The sequence below is a fragment of the Rhipicephalus microplus genome, chromosome 2, assembly GCF_043290135.1.
Source record: "Rhipicephalus microplus isolate Deutch F79 chromosome 2, USDA_Rmic, whole genome shotgun sequence".
In the NCBI taxonomy this organism is placed as follows: Eukaryota; Metazoa; Arthropoda; class Arachnida; order Ixodida; family Ixodidae; genus Rhipicephalus; species Rhipicephalus microplus.
The window spans coordinates 289,221,615-289,240,937 of record NC_134701.1 but is presented as its reverse complement, the minus strand read 5'-3'; the positions used below and the strand labels follow the sequence as shown (position 1 = coordinate 289,240,937).

General features: G+C 43.5%; 2 protein-coding genes across 7 annotated transcripts in view; one reads left to right on the top strand and one right to left on the bottom strand.

Annotated features, from left to right (window-relative positions):
- LOC119177850 (uncharacterized) overlaps window positions 1-10,122 on the bottom strand; it is an 85,007-nt gene extending 74,885 nt beyond the window's left edge. Inside the window, exon 1 of one of the 2 annotated variants that reach the window (XM_037429046.2) lies at window positions 9,505-10,122. In XM_037429046.2, coding sequence (XP_037284943.2) covers window positions 9,505-9,594 — 90 coding nt within the window. In that variant the 5' untranslated portion in view covers window positions 9,595-10,122. The remainder of the gene's footprint in view (window positions 1-9,504) is intronic. The other variant, XM_037429040.2, reaches the window with a different exon arrangement.
- The window catches only part of LOC119177839 (uncharacterized), a 355,504-nt gene that overhangs the window by 87,162 nt on the left and 249,019 nt on the right, over window positions 1-19,323 (top strand). For 2 of the 5 annotated variants that reach the window (XM_075882234.1, XM_075882233.1), the window contains one exon: window positions 3,206-3,242. The exons of 2 other annotated variants lie outside the window; for them this stretch is intronic. In XM_075882234.1, coding sequence (XP_075738349.1) covers window positions 3,234-3,242 — 9 coding nt within the window. In that variant the 5' untranslated portion in view covers window positions 3,206-3,233. Of the gene's footprint in view, window positions 1-3,205; window positions 3,243-18,533; window positions 18,803-19,323 lie in introns of those variants that run through there. One more of the 5 variants, XM_075882232.1, reaches the window with a different exon arrangement.

The following is a 19,323-nucleotide window of genomic DNA, read 5'->3' as shown; positions in this document are numbered from 1 at the left end:
AGCATTGAGGATGTTTTTCTCTGAAGCTAAGTGTATATGAATAAAACACAAGAAGACGAACAGTTTTAACGATATATTTCTAAGATTTATCTTAAATGTCTTACATTATATTTATTTTAACCATATTGTTCGCGTAGGTTATTTATGTGTGTGCGATATGCTAACATCTACTGGTGACGTTCTCCTGGTATTTTACCTAAGCTGACAGAGCGCCAATGCAGCAGTTTTTTTTTCACCATTTCTCATTGACCTGCCTGCTACAAAACATCGCTATTTCAGCCGAAAAGAGGCCAAACTAAACAACGATTATTTGTCTTGATGTTACGTGAGCAACATAATAAAAAAATAACTGAATGCGAAAACAAAATAATCGCTCTTGCTTTTAGAAAAGTTCTCTGTGGCTGGCCTCAACGACGAAGTACAGTCGTCACGGGTCTCGAAGCAAAAGATGTTTCTGCCGTGGGTAAAGCTTTTATTCTCTGCCACCGATCACCACACAATGGCAGCGGGCATCGATGAACGCCGTTCCAATAAATGTTCTGGGCATACGCCATCGGTACTCACAGAAAAAAAAACAGAAAGAAAAGAACGTTAGAACAAAATATCGAGGGACACTCTCAGCCGAGGTGGGATCGATGCGTCGAAGTTCAAACTTGCGTGTATTGAAAACCTGGTATTACAGTAGGTGATACGTCAGCTCGTCTATATACGTTTCACTCTGTAATCAAACTAAAGTGGGCACTGCTGACAGCAAGAACGAAACGCCCTCCTAGTTTCCGCCCACGTTATTGCTAAAGAATACAGCAGAGCAATAAAAAAAATATTCTGTTTGCTTCATTTACTCGTCGCCACTTAAACTGCAACTTCTAGTTCTATGCATTTAGTTTTCGTAGAAAGAAAATTGAAATTCTGTAATAACTTAGGCAATGTTTTTGTTGAAAGGCGTATTGAGACTTTTTTGTTTCCATGGTGTGTAATACCAACGCTGTCCTTACACTAAAGCCAAACAACACGTGTAAAACATTTCGCTTTGATCTTCCAAGTTTTAACCGAGCAGAATCTGGAAGCCAGTCCAATCTTAATGCGCATTATCACGACAAGTCAACGCTTTTCACTGGGATTGCGAAATCTGCGTCGTGCAGGCACCGTATAAATCGCTGAAATCGCTGTCATACTCTGTGGACAGCAATTCACTCTGCGTTGTTTACGTGAATTAGGTGCGACTTGGAGAGCCTTCGTGTGCGACTTACGGCGTACTGACATCTGTGGCGAGTTGGTCTTCACGTGACGTCAAACGTGTTGACACGACACCACAAACCCGCCCATTTGATACCGAAACCGAAACGGCTGTTTTAAAATTTGTGTCAGTGCTTTTTTTGAGCGGCACAAGTAGATACTCTTCTTTATCTTCCGGTCGAGCACTTTTGCCTTTCCGAATATTCATGAAAAGTCTGGTATAAATTAAGACAGGGAAGAAACTGATAGTTCGCAGTTTCATTGTGTACATATGGTGCATGATCATGCATGTTTACTTAGATAATGACCAATCAACTGTAATAATAAATAACAATTAGATCAGTTCATTTGGAGAGAGTTTTTGGGGAGCAGTTGTCATTGCTGTGCTGCCTGGCGGAGCAGATCTCAGGCATGCGCTTCGCCCAGGGTGGCTATATTGAGACGCTCCACGACCGTGTGAGGAAACACGAAGTTTACCCAAGGAATGCACCGGGCTGCAAGGACGCCGATGTGTGAATGCGACTACCAGTGAGTTATGTCAGAATAAGGGTCCCCTCCGATTTTCCTACTATACCCGTCTTTACTTCTTCTTTGAGAGCCCATGTGCTTAGATTTTGGTGCACGTTAAAGAACCCCAGGCGGTCGAAATTTTCGGAGCTTTCCACTACGGCGTCTCTTTTAATCATATGGTGGTTTTGGGACGTTAAACCCCACACATGATCATTTCTTCTTTGAGAGTAAACGGCTTATTTTATTATACGTTTTCGTGGTACGCCTTGAGAAAACGCTCAGAAAAGGGAAAATAGGTTGGCTTTCGACTGTGTGCTTTTCAACTTCTTGATGCTACCATTGGGGTCTATTCAAAGCTACAAACTGAAGTTTTGCGCTATAAACTAGTCGTGCAGAAACCATTGATGTGATTTGAGTAGTAAATGAGTAACGTTGCCGACCATATGTAATGAAATAAACCTACGTTGGGAATATTTATTTCACTTCATGACATCCTTTCATATTTTTCCTTAACAAAACATTGTGTATAGAATGCCCATACATCTGTTGCCAATTATTGTCTCGTAATAAAACTCATTAATCAGCTGAGTAACCTACAATCAAAAGTGTTTCTTAGGAGTAGTAGCTGAAATCACAAGGAACCAAGAAGCGATGCCTTTCTCACTTATGCATCTATCTCAAACGTGCGCCACTCTCAAAGTTATATGCCTGTCTTTTGCATTGCCCCGCTGCGGTAGTCTAGTGGCTAAGGTACTCGGCTGCTGACCCGCGGGTAGCGGGATCGCATCCCGGCTGCGGCGGCTGCATTTCCGATGGAGGCGGAAATGTTGTAGGCCTGTGTACTCAAATTTGGGTGCACGTAAAAAAACTCCACGTGGTCGAAATTTCTGGAGCTCTCCACTACGGCGTCCCTCATAATCATGTGGTGGTTTTGGGAGGTTAAACCCCACATATCAATCAATCAAAATTTGCATTGCAATCTATGCTGTAGAATACTGCTCGGACTTGATAAACATGCCAGATTTTTTTATTTTTGAACATTTAAAGCATTACTGAACATTTTGAAAAGAAATCACAATGGCTTCACTGGGTAGCCTTCACAGACCGCAATAGCCCGCTGATATGGCTTCGACATCCCCGTGATCATTAGGTTTCATTATTTTTAAATTACACTTGAGCAATTTTTTGTACGAAATACTGTGCTGCGCGTATTTAATGGATGAAAACAACAACTTTATTTTGACAGCACTGTGAAGCTACAGAACCGAAGCGTATTCCTGCTACTACGCCACAAAATAGTACTTATGTTAATTGATGATTTTTCTCATTCGCTTAGCTGAAATAAACACTGCTTTATTTATGAGATTTAGACGCTTGTAGGAAGTCGTAGGCAAAATTGTTCACTTTGCATGAGTTCTTTTGTTATCTTTCCATGTCTTATACAACACGATGTTTTCAGCCTGCCCATTTTCTAAAGGGACCACAAGATGCAGTGGGTAAGTTCGCGGCCGTGGTGTCTATTTTTACTAAAAAAAAATAGCGTCATAATATGACACTAAAATGTACACCAAACCATCAAAATGTTTCTCCCATTCACACTTGTCGTGTATGTGTTGTTCTAAAGGCGTTCACAATGTGATAGAACAAATACAAAATCAGCCGCAAGCGGCCATGCTTGTCAAGCACCACGAATCTGCGGAAGATTCGCATCTGCAGCTTTACATATCCAAGATAAGTTTTCGGCGAGAATCGTATGATGAATAGTGTGGGAAAGCTAGCCATAAGTTGCGAACTAGATTTTGAAAAGCGATTGTCATAAGAGGGAAGCTTGAGTTGTAGAAGTTATAAACATTATTGAACGATTCAACATGCTCTAGTGTTCATGCGTTCTGGCATTTGTAAGACTTTTACATGCCTAGTAATATACCCTCTTAAGACTTTTCCAGTTGAATTAACTTATTTGAACTATTTTTTCGCGTTTATTTTCTTGCCCACTTTTTGCGAACCATCTCGTCGGTGCTCAACTTCGCGTGAAATTGCAAATGCTTAGAAGTGGTGACAGCGTTTGAAGCTGCGCAACGTGAATTCAAAGGCGGAAAAACAGACACAGGGTAAAAATTTTTATGAAGAGCTAAAAAAGCGATAAAATGAAGCAGTTGATGTGTACTTTCAGCAAGCCATCGCATTCTGATCCTTGAACATGCTATGTAAAAGATCGCCACATTGTACATCGAGATTTTACGGCCAGAGAATAAGATGTTCTCGAAGAAAATTGACTCGTGCTTGCTGACTAATCTTTGTGACGCTGCTTCGTTTGCAAGAACTGAAAATATGTTTCTTTAATGTCTCAGCACCGAGAGCTCTTTAAATCACCCGTTTTCGCGGGCGCTCTTTTTCTCGAAGCACGCACAAAACAAATATCTGGCATCGCTGTTGTTTTTTACCACATGCATATACAGTGTTCATGTTGAGGTAATATATTCTTATTATATGTTTCATCTGCGCTAGTGTGGTTCGTTTATTTTTTGTTACCAGCACTGAATTAACTAATTAACTACTCTGTACTGCGCTGCTCCTTATGTAACCTGGTACATGAATGCTATTAATGCATGTTGTATTTTGAAAGTGCTACGGAAGATCACTTTTTGTACTGCCCTCTTTGCAAAATGCCTCATAGGAGGGTTTCAAGGTATTTTTTAAACAAAAAGATAAAATATCTCTGTATATATTTTGATTTTACTCGCTAAATAAACAAGAAAGTCTAACTATTATTTGTGGTTAAATGGAACTGTTGTTCCCAACAAATGCATATTTATTTCACTACGCAGTCTTCGATAAACTCAGTCTACGCAGTTCTTTCTTGTCCTTCTGTTTCATTGCGCTAAATATTACCCAAGATCAGCTCGCACTTCGCAAATGAATTTCGCGATGCCTTAGCTGAGAACAGCAGTCACCTTGAACCATAATTGATAGTATTCTTTGTTTAGTTAGTGAGTTATAACGAAATGTGTATTTTTTTCATGTGCCTGAAAAGAAGCACAGGATAACCGAGAGGTGAACTAGTTGGTACGTATTCGTTCTAAAAAAAGAGGGCTTGCAAGCACAGTGAGGTGTCCAGCTGTGGATGCTTCATTGAGGATCATCATTTGATAATAAACCCGGATTTAGTAGCAGAAGTGGAACTACACCCTAAACCACTTTGCACCCTTAAAATGATTTTAAGAAACCAAAACACCATTTCGTCTAAACACATATACCCAAAATGGGACTGCAAGTGTGTTTTTCTTCTCCAAATACCCTCTTGCTTGGCTTAAGGGTTAATGTTTTACCTAAAACACTTTTTAGGATCTAAGGGTGCTGTGAATTGTTGAAACACTTGTGGTCTATACGACAGAGCGCCAGATGAATCGACAAGAGATCTACAGAAACTTATAACTATATTAAAACCTAGAAAATAATAGTTAGTGTTGCGATTTCATTATTATTGTTGCGAGTGAAATTACGAAGACATTTTTTTCATGAAGTCATTGAAGTCATTTATTAAGACCGGGCAACGCCGATCACAGCAACGGTGTCGTCGAATGTTCCGTTGAGGTTCGTTAATTTGAAGCGCGTCAACCTCATGCGCACCACTGTAACCTGATTTTATTAAAAAATAAGCCTTTCCTTGGCATAAAAGTAGCAATATGGGGTTTCCGGACCGTTATTTCAACAGTCAACGTCGACGTAATAGCTGCCTTTAGTGTTTCTTCAATAACTGTCCGAATGTGACCCCATTTCCCAGCATGTGAAAAACTGCGCGTGTTTTCACAACATTTAAGTCGGGCTGCAAAACTGATATTTCTGACTATCGCCTGATTTCTCTGCTGTATGTACATCGAAGATTTTCCAGCTAACTCTTTACAGTATACCGTATGTTAGCGTGGAAAATTCATTGATTCCTAATCAACACAGTTTTTCTCCGTGGCCGCTGAAATGTCCCAAATGTTGCCAGTTTCATGAAGCAAGTCGCCCCATATATTTTTCAGAGCGGACAGGTTGATGTAGTCTACTGTGACCTGAGGAAGGTTTCTGACGTAGTGAGCCACTGAGTGTTTTGGGTTAAACATGCGAATTTAGATGTTGACTCCTCTGTTGTGAATCTCTTGCACATCTACCTGCTTAATAGATTATGCTATGTTGCCGTAAATGGCTAAGCGTCTTCCATGTATAAAGTTACAAGTGAATTCTCTCAAGGGTCGATATTAGGCTCACCCTTATTTTTAGTTTACGTTAACTACAGTTTGTTTGCAATTCGTTCTTGTTTTTTTTTGTATGCTGATGAGATCAAGACATTTAAGAAAATTCATTCAGTTAGCGACTTTCGCTTGCTGAAGCTAGATTTGTGTTCTTTCTCTGAAGGGTGTCACAACAATAATCTTTCTCTGAATACATCAAACACCAAGTTCATGAGTATATCTCACGAAACATTCATTGTGTCATTTATACACTTTGTCAATACCGTTTCGTTATGTAAGGTTTGTGAGTTCAGTGATATTGGTGTTCTTTTCGATAGCATGCTCAAGTTTTCTGCTTCCAATAAACGTACTGCCATGCGAGGCCTTCGTTATCTCGGCTGTGCTTGCAGAATTTCTCGAGAATTCAGTTCTCCTACAGCCTTTCAGAAATTGTACACCGCAATATGTCCTCCTCAACTTGAGTATGCATCTGTTATCTAAAATGGCATTGCTATATATGACAGTGACGCCATTGAGCGATTCCAGAAAACATTCATAAGCACTGCAAACAATCGGTTTGCAGAAATTGACTCTAGATCTCGTTCTAACACTGTCAGATTATTGACTTTGCCATCACTCTACTGCCTGCAAAATCGCGCGGACCTCCTATTTCTTTCTAAACTAGTTCGCGAAATGATATTCTGCCCTTTATTTCTTAGTTGTATAAATTTTCAGATTCCGTGCAAGTTACTGAGAGAAAATCAACCATTTCATGTACCTGCCAACTTCTTTTAACACTCTGGCTGATTTATTGATATTGGGGTTTAACGTCCCAAAACCACCATATGATTATGAGGGACGCTGTAGTGGAGGGCTCCGGAAATTTAGACCAACTGGGGTTCTTCAAGGTGCACCCAAATCTGAGCACACGGGCCTACAGCATTTTTGCCTCTATCGAAAATGCAGCCACCACAGCCGGGATACGATCCGGCGACCTGCAAGTCAGCAGCCGAGTACCTTAACCACTAGTTCACCGTGGGTGGGCATCTTTAAACACTCTACCACTCACAATATGCAAAGTCTATATAATGTTAATTTTCTCAATTCAGATTATTTTTCCAATCCACTGTCATTGCTTTTATCTCAGCTTTGCACTTATCATAAATTTTCACACGGTACAGATTCTTCCGTCTTCTGCCTTTCACTGAGTATATTCCCTTCTATTTTTCGCTGCCATTTCATGACTCTCGTCTTGTCGCTTATTCTTCCCATTTTGCGCAGGTTTGTTTTTGTCTGCGTTTTCACTTTATTATAGTTTTTTTTTCTGTAGTCTGTATTGTGTATTTTTAGTGTTTTATTTGGCGTGCGTCTGCACAAAGACGTGGTGCTTGTTCCTTGGCACACTAAATTATTATTATTATTATTATTATTATTATTATTATTTCACGTCTGTGATCTCCTGGTGCCGGCGTCACCTAATTAATCATAATTAAAAAAAGAGTATAACGGTGTTGAGCGAGCTGTCAAGAGTATATTTTTAACTTCGCTGCTATATATTAAGAACATAACAACTTTGCCACTAGTGCAAGATTTTCAGGAAGCATCAATAAGAAATAATTATTGGGGGAGGAGTAGAGCATGCAACCCCACTCCGCCCTGTAGAGTGTGCTGTTTCATGTTACGGCATAACGAAAAATACAGGTATGAAGTCTGAAAGTTCTTTCCTTCACAGCAACCCACCACGATGTCCTGGTTAAGGCGCTCAACGCTGCACTAATCTTTTGGTTCTCTTCATCCGCGCGCTCCCACTCTTTCTCACTCCTGCGATTTTTCAAAATTATTCATTATTCAACTTTTTTCCGTTGAGACGCGTGCGCTTTAATTATTTTTTTGTGTGTGTGGAACGGTAATAGTTGAGTCCGTCGTTATGCTTTTTTTAGGTAAGTAAAATTGTACCATGTGATAATTTTTGCAAGCTGTATTTGTGTTGTCTCTTCACTAAACTTCCAGTTGCGAGTGCACGTCCATGTTGTCGTTCTGTTCTCCAGTCCCTGTTACGTAAGGCGCCCCACTTTTGCGTTCACAGTAAACCGTTACAAACAGCCCAAATGGCTGTTTTGCTGTCTCATAGGTCAGAGGATCTAATCTCGGCCCCGATGAGCACATTTTCCATTAAAGCGAAAATGGTTCAGGTTCGTGTGCTTTTAGATTTAGGTGCATGTTAATCAGAACCCCAGGTGGTCGAAATTTCCGGAGGCTTCCATTACGGCGTTCCTCAGAACTATATTGTGGGTTTGGGACGTGAAAACTTTCCAATTATTAAATTTAATCTTTCTGCACAGCAGTGCAAGTAACGATGCCAAACGAAGATGCCTAACTAAACGTGAGCAAAGTATTCTGAAACGCGCAGCAACTGCGCAACAAAGTTCAGCGATTTCCCAAGCGGTTGTCTTTCTAAGTGATGTAATTGGGAAGCCATTTGTGAATAATAAATAGCTGGTGCGCAAGCGGTCTGGGCACATTTGAAAGAAGCATAATTCATATAACACATTGAATTATTCACCTGACTAGAGCATCAAAAGAGAAGGAGAAACGTCATAAGCCTCGTAATTGACCCATTGACTTTTCATTGCTAGTTAAAACAATTTACATTGTTATGGGAATGTAAGGCTAAGGCTTACATCAGACTTTTGCATCAGCGTACGAATACACGTTTATTGCGGACATCACGCGAATTTCCTGCATACGGCAGGGATAATTTCTACAACACATATACCTGATCAGTATTAAGTCTGACAACGCAGAACAATTTTTCGACATTAGTGATACGCTATAAAAATTGTAGGGAACAAAAAAAAACGACAGGCCTGCGTGGAAGACGCAGCACAGTCACGGCGAAAGCTAGAAGAGCGGCCTTACAGAGACTTTTCAAAACACTCATTGGGTAACTGCAGCAAGCACACGTTCTGGGTACCTACTATGACGTTAATAATAATAATTTCTGGGTAGTAGACCAGCATTCGCTATGCTATTTTTCGTCACTCTTCTGAGAAGCGTTGTATCCACTAAACGCTTGCAAGGAATTTCGTGCCAATTGTTCCTGCAGTAGTTAATGACGATGAAGAATTATGCCTGAAGTGGGTATGCGCCGTTGTTAAAAGCTGAACAAAAACAAGCTGTGGTAATGGGTTGTAGTATTGGACGACCCACTCGTTACGCTATTCTCATTATGTGACGCCTCGTTGTTCTTTTGCTGTTCTAAAACGCTTTATTACTCGTTTCAACGCGATTCCTTTCCCGGTATCAAGCGTGCTTTAGGCAAGTTTGCGAACAAGTCCCAAGCACCAGCGTTGCTCAGAAGTAGAATACTGGACTGGCACGCAGCGGACCCGGTTCAATCCCCACTGTGTCCTTAATGCGAGTTTTTTTTTCTTATTTCGCGATAGGGGTTATGGACACTGACGGTGGCAGACAACTACAGCGCCGTGTGTGACACGAGTTTTGATATCATAACAGCTTTCGCTGTAAAAAGTGTACTTACAATGGCCACCACAGCAGCAATGGTGGTGGCTGTCTTGTAGGGGCTGTTACCCCTGCGCCTGTCCTCTTCAATTCTTGTTAAGTTATCCATTTCGAACTCGCCAATTAATGAGGAGTCTTGTAACCGAACAGCCTAATTGAGTCCACAGTGATAAGACTATATCTATAAACACTGACTATCTTGCATACACAACACGGCGGCCGCAACACTGTCTTCAGCGCAGACCTCTTCAAGAACGCCTCCACTGACCAAGCGGCAATGAGAGCCGAAGTTTGTAGGTTTCCGAATGCGGGACAAACGCTGGTACCCGTAGCCGATGCTTGTTTCGGTGGCTGTTGGCGCAGACCCGACAGGAAAGGGGCGGCGTCCGTAGTGCCCACCTATATAACGTGGACGTCCGCGTAAAGTTGACTGGTGAAAGACTCCTTCACTACACGCCAAGTCACTCCCACATAAGTCGATGTCAGTGTTGGCGCTCCATGTCACACTTCCGAGACTGCAAGACCACAGCCGAGGCACACCTAGCACTCTCGAAGAGCCATTCAGGCGCGTCTCCGGCAGCTTGAACGCGGCGGCTGCAGTGATAAGGCCAGGCACATCAGGAGTAACCTCCTTCCGCGCGCTACGCACTTCTCGCTTCGTGTAGATATTCGCATGCCTGCGAGCACGTTCGTTATCGAGAAAACAGCTGATAAGATAAGCCGCTTTCATAGAACAAAATGGTCGAGTGCCTCTGGGGGCTTCGTGGACGCTACATGTGCAGGACATTGCGCGGGCTCGTGGAGGTCGTCACATATTCGTTGGTCTGAGATTGAAAGGCGCACGCACGTATCTGTGCTGCTGATAGTGGCGCCTATCGGTGTACTATTTCTGCTAAAAGTTCGAGGTCGACCTTGCTTCATGGGCTGCAAAACTGTCGCCAGGAGTGCAACTGACGCAAATTAGGGGGCATAGAATGGACCGTAGCCCTTGCGCCCCCGTTGGATTTCCTCACATCGGTTGCTTACGAAAGCTGATCAGTGGCTACTGCGGGAGAACTTATAAAATGGACGAGAGTATGAAGTTGAGTGTGTAGGTAAGCCATGACTAATCGAGGCCGAGATGATTTGTAGATTATAGCGGTGCTGCGTCAGCACGCCCTCCCTTGGTCTTTGTGGAAAAGAATTATTCCTTCCTCAGATTGCAAGATTTTCGTGCATGGCAACTGTGGATTTATAATCTGCTTTGTCTGCTCTTTCGCATTTCGTGAGCAGATACGTACGCTCTTCGAAATAAATTTTTTTGGAACTAAGCGCTTCCATTTGTCGCTTTCCTCATCCTGTATATCACCTATTTTACGCGCTACGTCATTGGTTACGTAAAACTGCGCCTGTTCTAAATTTGGTAATTGAAATTTTGCGCTATAATTGCAAATTGTAAATTTACAATTCGTCAATCACTCACTCTGCTCGCTAGCACAGACTGACGGGGTAAGTTGGTTCGGTGTAAGATGACCGTGAATAGCTGAAGGATCTATCTTGAGCATTAATGTAACTTCTCTTTGCAAGACCACAATACAAGAAACCCGGTGAGCAAGGCCTTTAATAATTCGAGTACATGTTTTTTTATGTGAGCATTTATTAAACTCGCGATAACGCAGCCAACACGTGTCGTTATTTTATTCAATGACGCCAGCCGTAATTTTTTCTCCCATGTGTTATTTCGGGCTGCACATGATCTCCATTTTGAACGTCTGCGTCTACATTGTTTTTGTCCATTAAACTGTTCCCGCTATCAGAAACCCTTATGTCTATTGCGGGTGCAATAATCTCTACGTACGTCAAATATAATACCTTTATTCTTTTATCCTTCACAAATTTTAGCGGTACCCAATTTGGCCTTAGTTTTATGCCTTTTGTACATTTTTGTTTTGATATGTCTAGAGTATCGTGAACACGGTATTTGGTCATTGAATAAAACGCTTTGTTCTTATCAGGCATGAGCCCTTCGCCCATGCGTCAACTTGCCTTCAGACTGGTCAGGAGTGAAGTTGCTGCTTAAACGCAAAGCTGAGGGAAATTACAACGCAAACAAAAAATGAAATATTGCTTGCAGTAGTATTTTCATGTAGAGATGTTTATTACCTTTATAATACGATATACCATCGTAAAACAGAAAACTATGAATCTGTACTTTGTCCGTCTTTGTTCAGCAGAAAAAAAAGGAAGCTTGAAGCAAAGAACCAACAAAAACGTCAAGCAACCAAATTAAAAAAAAATAAGGGCTTGAAAGGGGTGCTCGCTTTGTCTGGGTTGGTAAACTTTCGAGTACGTGTGAACCATCATCTTTTTTGGAGCGAAGCTCCTTAAGCCAACACTCCACCGTCACCGACGGGCGAAGCTCCCAGCGCCGCGCAAGCACGCCGAGCAAAACAGGTGTGCTTTACCGGCCAGCGCAGGCGCGACAACACATTGCGCTCGCTGCACCGCGCCGCGACGCGACGCGCGAAATTAGCGTTTCGCGCTGATGGCAGCATAGGTGTTTTCTGCTGCCGTACGCCCAGTGATTGGTCCGTTACTTAGGCTGAGATGTTTCGCGTGCCGCGGATGCTCTCCCCACCTGCTTACTACACCCTTCGTGAAAGTCAGCGGAGATATCTGGCGCATAGTCGTGCCTTCTTCCTTAGGTGGGATCAGTACAATGACACAGAAGATAAACTGGCAGTTGTTTCGTGTACGAATACAACCGTTGAGTGAAGGTCCCTAGAAATGAGACGTAAATGGCTACGTATATTTTGAAACAATTTGTTAAAGTCATTCTAATAAAATATTTCTGTATCTTGCTTGGTCTTGAAGAAGTGCAGGGGTATTGTGAGGGCCTTGATAAAAATTCCGGCCACAAAATTCTACTAGAAGTGCGAAACTACGTGATCTTGGCGTACACATCCACGTGGTTTGTCAGGTTACGTGGCAAGTCATTGCACATCTTTTGAACGCCCACCGGTACGTTGACGCACTGCCCTTGACACCGCATTGTCCTAGCTTAATGAGACGGCAAATGTACATGAAGGGGATTCGGGGTGAGAGTAGTCGTTTTTCGGCAAAAATTCACTCTTGGCAAGTGATGCCGCTTCGGCGGGCTCATCATGCAGAAGCCGTTCATCATGCTAAACTGTTATACGTTGCCCCGCACAAGCACGTCACTCACAATTCGAACTCGGTGTGGTTGTCCGCACTGGGGAACGCTTCCTCCGACTGCTAGCGCACGTTTTGCCTCGTTGTGAATGCCACTGATGCGAGACGAACCATCCTTCAACCAGAGACTGTCGCATACGGTGTCCGAAAGTGCACTCAGTAAACTCGCGCCTGATGTCGGAATGCACCGATGTTGAGACGAGGTGGCGCCCCAGTTTGTCGTTTCACAGCCGCTCAGTCCGCCTGCATTTCTTTGACAACGGGCTATATCACCGATAGCCTGGCGTACCCTATTCTCAGCTGGAACGCCTCCCGTTCGCCTTCGTTACTCGACGATGAGCGCCTTCTGCGTGCGATTCCTGGAAGTGCCTTGCGGACGCATGGTTCTTTTGCGCGACACGGTTTCACGCTGAGGATAAAAGGCGTCGCATACTTTCTCTGTCTCACCTGTCACACTATAGTCAATGCGATGACTTCGTGTGATGACGTGATCAAGTCACGATCTCTGATCACGCGACTATTTGGCATCGTTCGTGTTGAGGCCAACGATAATCTGTCGAGTTTGATGAGGCATGTATTGCTTTTACCTTAAAATGTAACTCTTCACTCTCATGTCACCACCATAGGTTTTCTACCAGTTCGCTGGAGCGTTATTACAAAGAGAATCTTAGAATAAGTTGGTTTGTTCGTGGCAAAACAATTCTTTAGCACGAACAAAACATCGATGACGAGAGACACATGAAAAGAGTCAAACGCTGGTTTTCAACTGAATCTTTCATCACAAAAGAGACGTAAACATTTCTGCGCATATGATCTATAAAGACCTGTCGAGAAATCAACTTTACTTTTTGAAGAGTAAACAGATTTAAAAATGCTAACATATTCGGTCTCACCACTGGGAAACCCGTGGAAGTGCGTAGCATTCCCGTTTGTATAGAGTTCCTGTGGCTCCGTTTACAAAAGCGTCGATGACGTCACTGCTTGAGGTAGGCTAATCCCCCACCAGGAGTAGAATCTTGTTAGGGAGATTCGCAAACTCGGTGTGCAACATGCGCACTGCTTTTTTGATTCACTTCTTGTTGGTTGTGTCAGTTGAGATACGTGTAGTCAGCAGCGAGTTCCATCAAGTTGCTTCCCCTTCAGATGTAGCACCGGAAAAGGGCAGATGCGAGGACAAATTGCGTGCTTTGTGATGCGGGGGTGCCCTCACCTACGTCGCGGATGAGTCAACCACATGTCTGTGTTAAGGATATGTAGCAATTTTAAGCTACTGTAATAATTTTTATAGTTATTGGTGGAAGTATATTATTTCAGACCTTGATGGCTTATGTTCATGTGCTTTAGATCATTACTAGCCATATTTTAGGGCTGTATTGAGCGCTTGATTGCGAGCATTACCATGCCTCTTGTTATCTATGGATTGGCGACAAGCTTGCCCTTTGAAGTGCCACGCACTTCAATGAAGTTGAAGAGTCCAAGTTAGAGCAGCCGCTTTTTGATGAAAGCCAATGTAATGTTTAAGCGAGCGTCGCTATCAAGCGGTGCTATCTTCGGTGTTTCGTTGCCGCGCCACTTGCTGGACATGTTGCTTCTTAACAGCGCTGCTCATAATCACCCCGCAGCGTGATCTAAACAATGATATCACATTCGACGTTATTAAAAAGCTCGATCATTGCCCTGACGCATTGACTCTTCTGTTTCGGTTTCCCGAGGAATATTACCTGGAGTTATCACTCCGCTAAAATTCGCATCGTTATCCTTTTGTAAATGTACAAGCTGAATTTTTTTATTGGAAGCAGTTTCGGCAGAGCAGTATCACGATTAATTCTCAGACAACAGACTGGAAGTAAAAAGAGGGCGCAGTTCTTCCGAGCTGTTTCGCGCACCGTGAATAGTCCCGCTGCCATGGTTTGCTCATTCACAGATGCGACATGACAGAAGTGCGTTTCCATGGGCTAGATGGTCGCCACGCCCACAGCGCTCGTCCTGTCTGCTATTTATTCCTTCGCATTTTCCACTTTGCGCTGTTTTTACATTTTATTACGACTACCATCAGTCGCGCGACCAGGTTAGCAGGTTTGGTGGTTTTGTGATGATAAATTCCACATATCAATCAGGTTAACAGGTTGAGACCTGACCACACGCACGCTTAGCCGGCGCTGCACCCTCTCCCTATGAGGGGATAGGGCGAATAGCTACACGAATCATGGCCTCCGAGATTGCGTGCGCGCGGCGCCATGAACCTGCAATCTCGGAGGCCATGCGCGAAGCGGCGCGCCCTCCATCTCTACAGGAAGGAGGCACGCGGCCGAGTCAACAAGCCACGCGTTGACGCGCTGCAACGCATACGTGTGGTCAGGTATTCACTGCATTGGCCCAGTCGCTCACTGCTCTGATTTTTCAGTCACGCTACCGCAGTCGCAAACGTGTGAATCAATCAGTTGCGCAGAAAAGAGGTGCCGGCGCGAAAATTTCGCCCTCGCGTTTTTTTTTTTTGCCTTGTGATACTGGAGGCCAGTTAGTCATAACACGGCACATCACTTGTTCCAGAGTGCAACGGATAATTAAAACAGGCTGTTTATTACAGACTGGTTTCAATTTAGGTTTGAGAGAGGTCTAGAACAAGCCGCCGCGTGCAACTATCACCACTTTGCGTGTGCAGTGCTCGGCCACGATAGCGCAGAACTGTGACGCACTTCCACGTGGTTTGAATAAAAAAAAACATACTTTCGCGCTAGTTTAGTTGGCTACGTTCAACGAGGCCATAGCGCTAATAAGAGATGTACCACAGAAAAAGGACAGGATGTTCGCTCGTCGTGTCCTCTCTCTGTGGTCGCTGTCTAATCAGGACTTTGGTCTCGTTGAACGCATCAAGAAGTCCTTTCGAATATGGAAACGAGAAAGCAGTGTAGCAAAACACAAAACTTTCCAAGCATGTGCCACGACCAAGGACTCGCGAGCAGCCGTCGAGTAGTAATCTGATGGTGCAAACGCGCAAAAGTGTGCCTATGACGTCAACTTGTATTGACTGCAGTGTGGTGACGTGAGGGAAGTAGTGGGGTTACCGCGGGATTGCTTTTAAGGATGCCAATACCGTGCGGCCCGATCACGCTCGCAAACTTTTGAATTCATGTAAAATACCTTCGAAGCTAGAGTTGCAGTTGATATTTTGCAGATGATATACGCTTGTTCACAGGAATCGACCCTACATGCTAACTCGCCCGCAAAATTTTGTGGAAGTACCATTTACGGGTAATGGTAATGTGAATTCAGTGTGGCGACGCTTTATTAGATGCAAAGTAGCCCTTTGAATAGCCTATGTAACACTGTCCCTCCGTCTGCACCGCGCTTCCCTGGCTGCAGGCGTTGGAGCAATGCTAAGTAGGTCACACCTTCCCTTGCAGTGTGTACGCGCTGACGTCACTCTCTTCCTAGCCTGTCGCTGCTCGCCACGCGTGACACCCGCAAAACTGTCCCTCCCCTACCCATCCTTCGGCTCGCAAGGCCGTCTGCTAGTACAAAAACGACTGGTCTCTCTACAGAACCATTCACCCATCACCCCGTATATGTAGGCACTGGATCGCGCGTTCGGAATTCAGTCAAGGGCGTGTTTACTTAGCTTTCGCTTGACCAGCGCCAGCGTCAACGTCGCCGCCAGTGTAAACGTTAGCGTGTGCTGCTTCGTATCTACACATGGTTCCTTTTAGCTGGAGATGGTCCAATTTTTATGCACGCAGTTGTGCACATCGGTTGCCTTGACAACGGTCGAAGACACTAATGGTCGCGCAACCGGTTCTAGTCGCACGGTTGAACAAGCCTGAGGAGCAAATGCGTTGCGAAAATTTGTTTTCACAACCATAGTGCGCCACCAACTGTACGATGTAGGGCTATCCAGGATAATTGTTTATGAAAAGAAAAACGAAACGATGTTTCTTTCTAAAGCAAGAATGAAGTAGTGAAAGAGTAAGTGCTTAATAACGTATCTCGTCAGTCATCCTGTCGCCGTCTCTCAGACCGAAATGAGCCTAACAGTAAACCACGCCCCAAATTGACTGTTTTCAGCTTTCCCTGTGTAGGTCTTTAGAAACGACGCCTAAATGTCGACAATAGGGTACGCGGAGCTCATAAGTTTTTCATTTTCAATTGAAAAAGATGAAAAAATGAAAGGGCACATCAGTCTGTCGATCACGTACCACCATGAACGTTGACCAACACTACACTCGAGCTCAACCGTCTTTCTAAAAAATTGAAGCACGGACTGAGGAAATGCGAGTGAGGTGAGCTGAATTTGAACAACAGAATAAGTAATGTCAGAGTCTACCTCAGTGCTTTTAGTATCGCGATTTAGGCTAGGATGCGTACCTTCTAGCTCTGACCAGTACGTACCTTGTGCCGAAGCACGCGGGCACAATTTGCTAGTGTGTGGAAGAAATTTGGAGCTGATTGTGTTTCTGCGCGTGTCAGCGAACAAAACTCGTCGTTAGACAGCTGCCTACTAGATCTTTGTCTTTTCTTTATTTACGTAACATGGTTTGGGACTGCTTTCACTTCTCGTAGAAAGCAGACAATGATGGTGAAGAGCTCCTGCTAATGTGTGCTTTATATCTGTCGCCGGTGCTCGGCTGAGTGGCTCGTCGTTTTCGATCTTCCTGCGATGTAATTTCGGGGAAGCCCATAGAAGACGCTCCACTTCAGCGTGCCAGACCTTTCCAGTATGCTTCCCGTGTATGATCTAGAAAGTGGAGTTACTGAAGGTTAGGCGTAATCTTCGATTACTGTTATATGATGACTATGACAAGGACAAGATTTCCTTGAACGATGAGAGTGTTGCGAGGATGAAAAAGAATGCCGCTGTACTCATGCTCTCAACCTTTTGCTGATTCCATTGTTTCAAGATGTTTTTTTTTAGTGGGTGTGATATATAGATGTTGAACACCGCAAGTGGCGATTGTACGTGTCCAGTGACACGTCAGCACTGGCATTCCATTGTCGTATTCTGTAATGAGCCTTTTTCTCGAATCAATGGTTATACAGTGACCCGAAGGTCACACGTTCGATTGCAGCCGCGGCGGCAGTCTAACGCCAGGTAGTTTAACTATCGGGAGCCCTCCTGTACGGAGTCCCAATCGTTATCATATCATGGTTTTGAGACGTGAAACTCCAGGAATAATAATAATAATAATAATAATAATAATAATAATAATAATAATAATAATAATAATAATAATAATAATAATAATAATAATAATAATAATAATAATAATAATAATAATAATAATAATAATAATAATAATAATAATAATAATAATAATAACTATTATTTTTTCATCGAATTGAAACTGCATTGTCTCTGGTTTCGGACTCATTACGACCTGTCGCAGTTCGTTATCCTGCACGAAAACTCGATCAGCAACTGTTTTTGCGCTACCTTGCCCTCAGTAGTAAAATGTACCTGCAGCAACAGATTTCTGAACGTATACCCAAAAATAAAAAAAAAATCTGAGGTGTCTAGCTTGAGCTTTGAAAAACGCTTTATAAGGTCGCTGCAAGGCAAACTTCGCAGGTGTGGGACGACGGCAAACGAGGAAGAACCAGCGGGATCGGGAAAGAGTAGCGGGAGCAAGGCGGACGTGCTTCCCTAGTTCTTCACAGGCAGCATTTTTTTTTTCGCTCGCTCTAGTTCGTAGCGCCACCACTAGATCAAGATGAACTGCGCATGCGCGAATGAGGGGAAAGGGACAGAGGGAGCATCCCTTTACTCCTCCCTTTTTTTTTCGGGGGAACCGGTGGCGTCTAGAGGCACTTGGAGTTTTGAGCTCAGTGGAGTTCACTCTATCCGCCCAGGCCGGCCGCTGTTTCGCCTCGCTCGACCATCGCGCGTCTCCCTCTGTCGACGGACGCTCATTCGAAATGAGAAAAACCATGCGCACCTGGTGATTGAGCGTAGCCTGGCCTTTGAGCATAGTGGCATGTCATCGAAAGATATTTGTGTTTGGCTCGACGATTCCACTTGCATTCATCATCTTGTTTGACTGACAGTGCGTTTGACAATGGCAATCCTAAAGTCGTGCTGCTGCTGGAAAACGCTGCGCAGTGGCAGCGTGGCATGTGGAATCTACACGTTGGTGAGTACTTGTCGCGCCAATATGAGTGGGAACCAGCAAGAAATGAACAGCGTTCATTATAATTGTGTGTTGCAGCTGTGACTGCAAAGCGTGCTCGTGCGACATTGCTGACCGGCAAATGATTTGTCAGTCATTGTAGATGTAGATTCAGCGTATCAATGGAGAAATGTTTCCCTCTATTCTTACTTTCTCCTTTTCTCATAACTTTTATGCATATTCTGCATATTCATGTTCGTGTGTCAATTAAATGCCATTAAAAACCGTTCGCAAAGTTTCGAAATTGGCTAGAATCCGCAATTGAATTAAATTAACCAACAAATCAATTACAAAAACATCAAAGTGAAAATGTTGTAAGACTGTGTGGTGAAATTCATTTCAGGCTGCACGAGCTCTTTTCCCGTAACCATTCTCCATTTCATTCATACATACTTAACTGCAAGGTAATCGTGCATGCGCTTCTATATTGTTTCTTGCTTTCTTTCGCACCTCTCCTTTTTTATGCATTTTTCTGTAAAATTTAG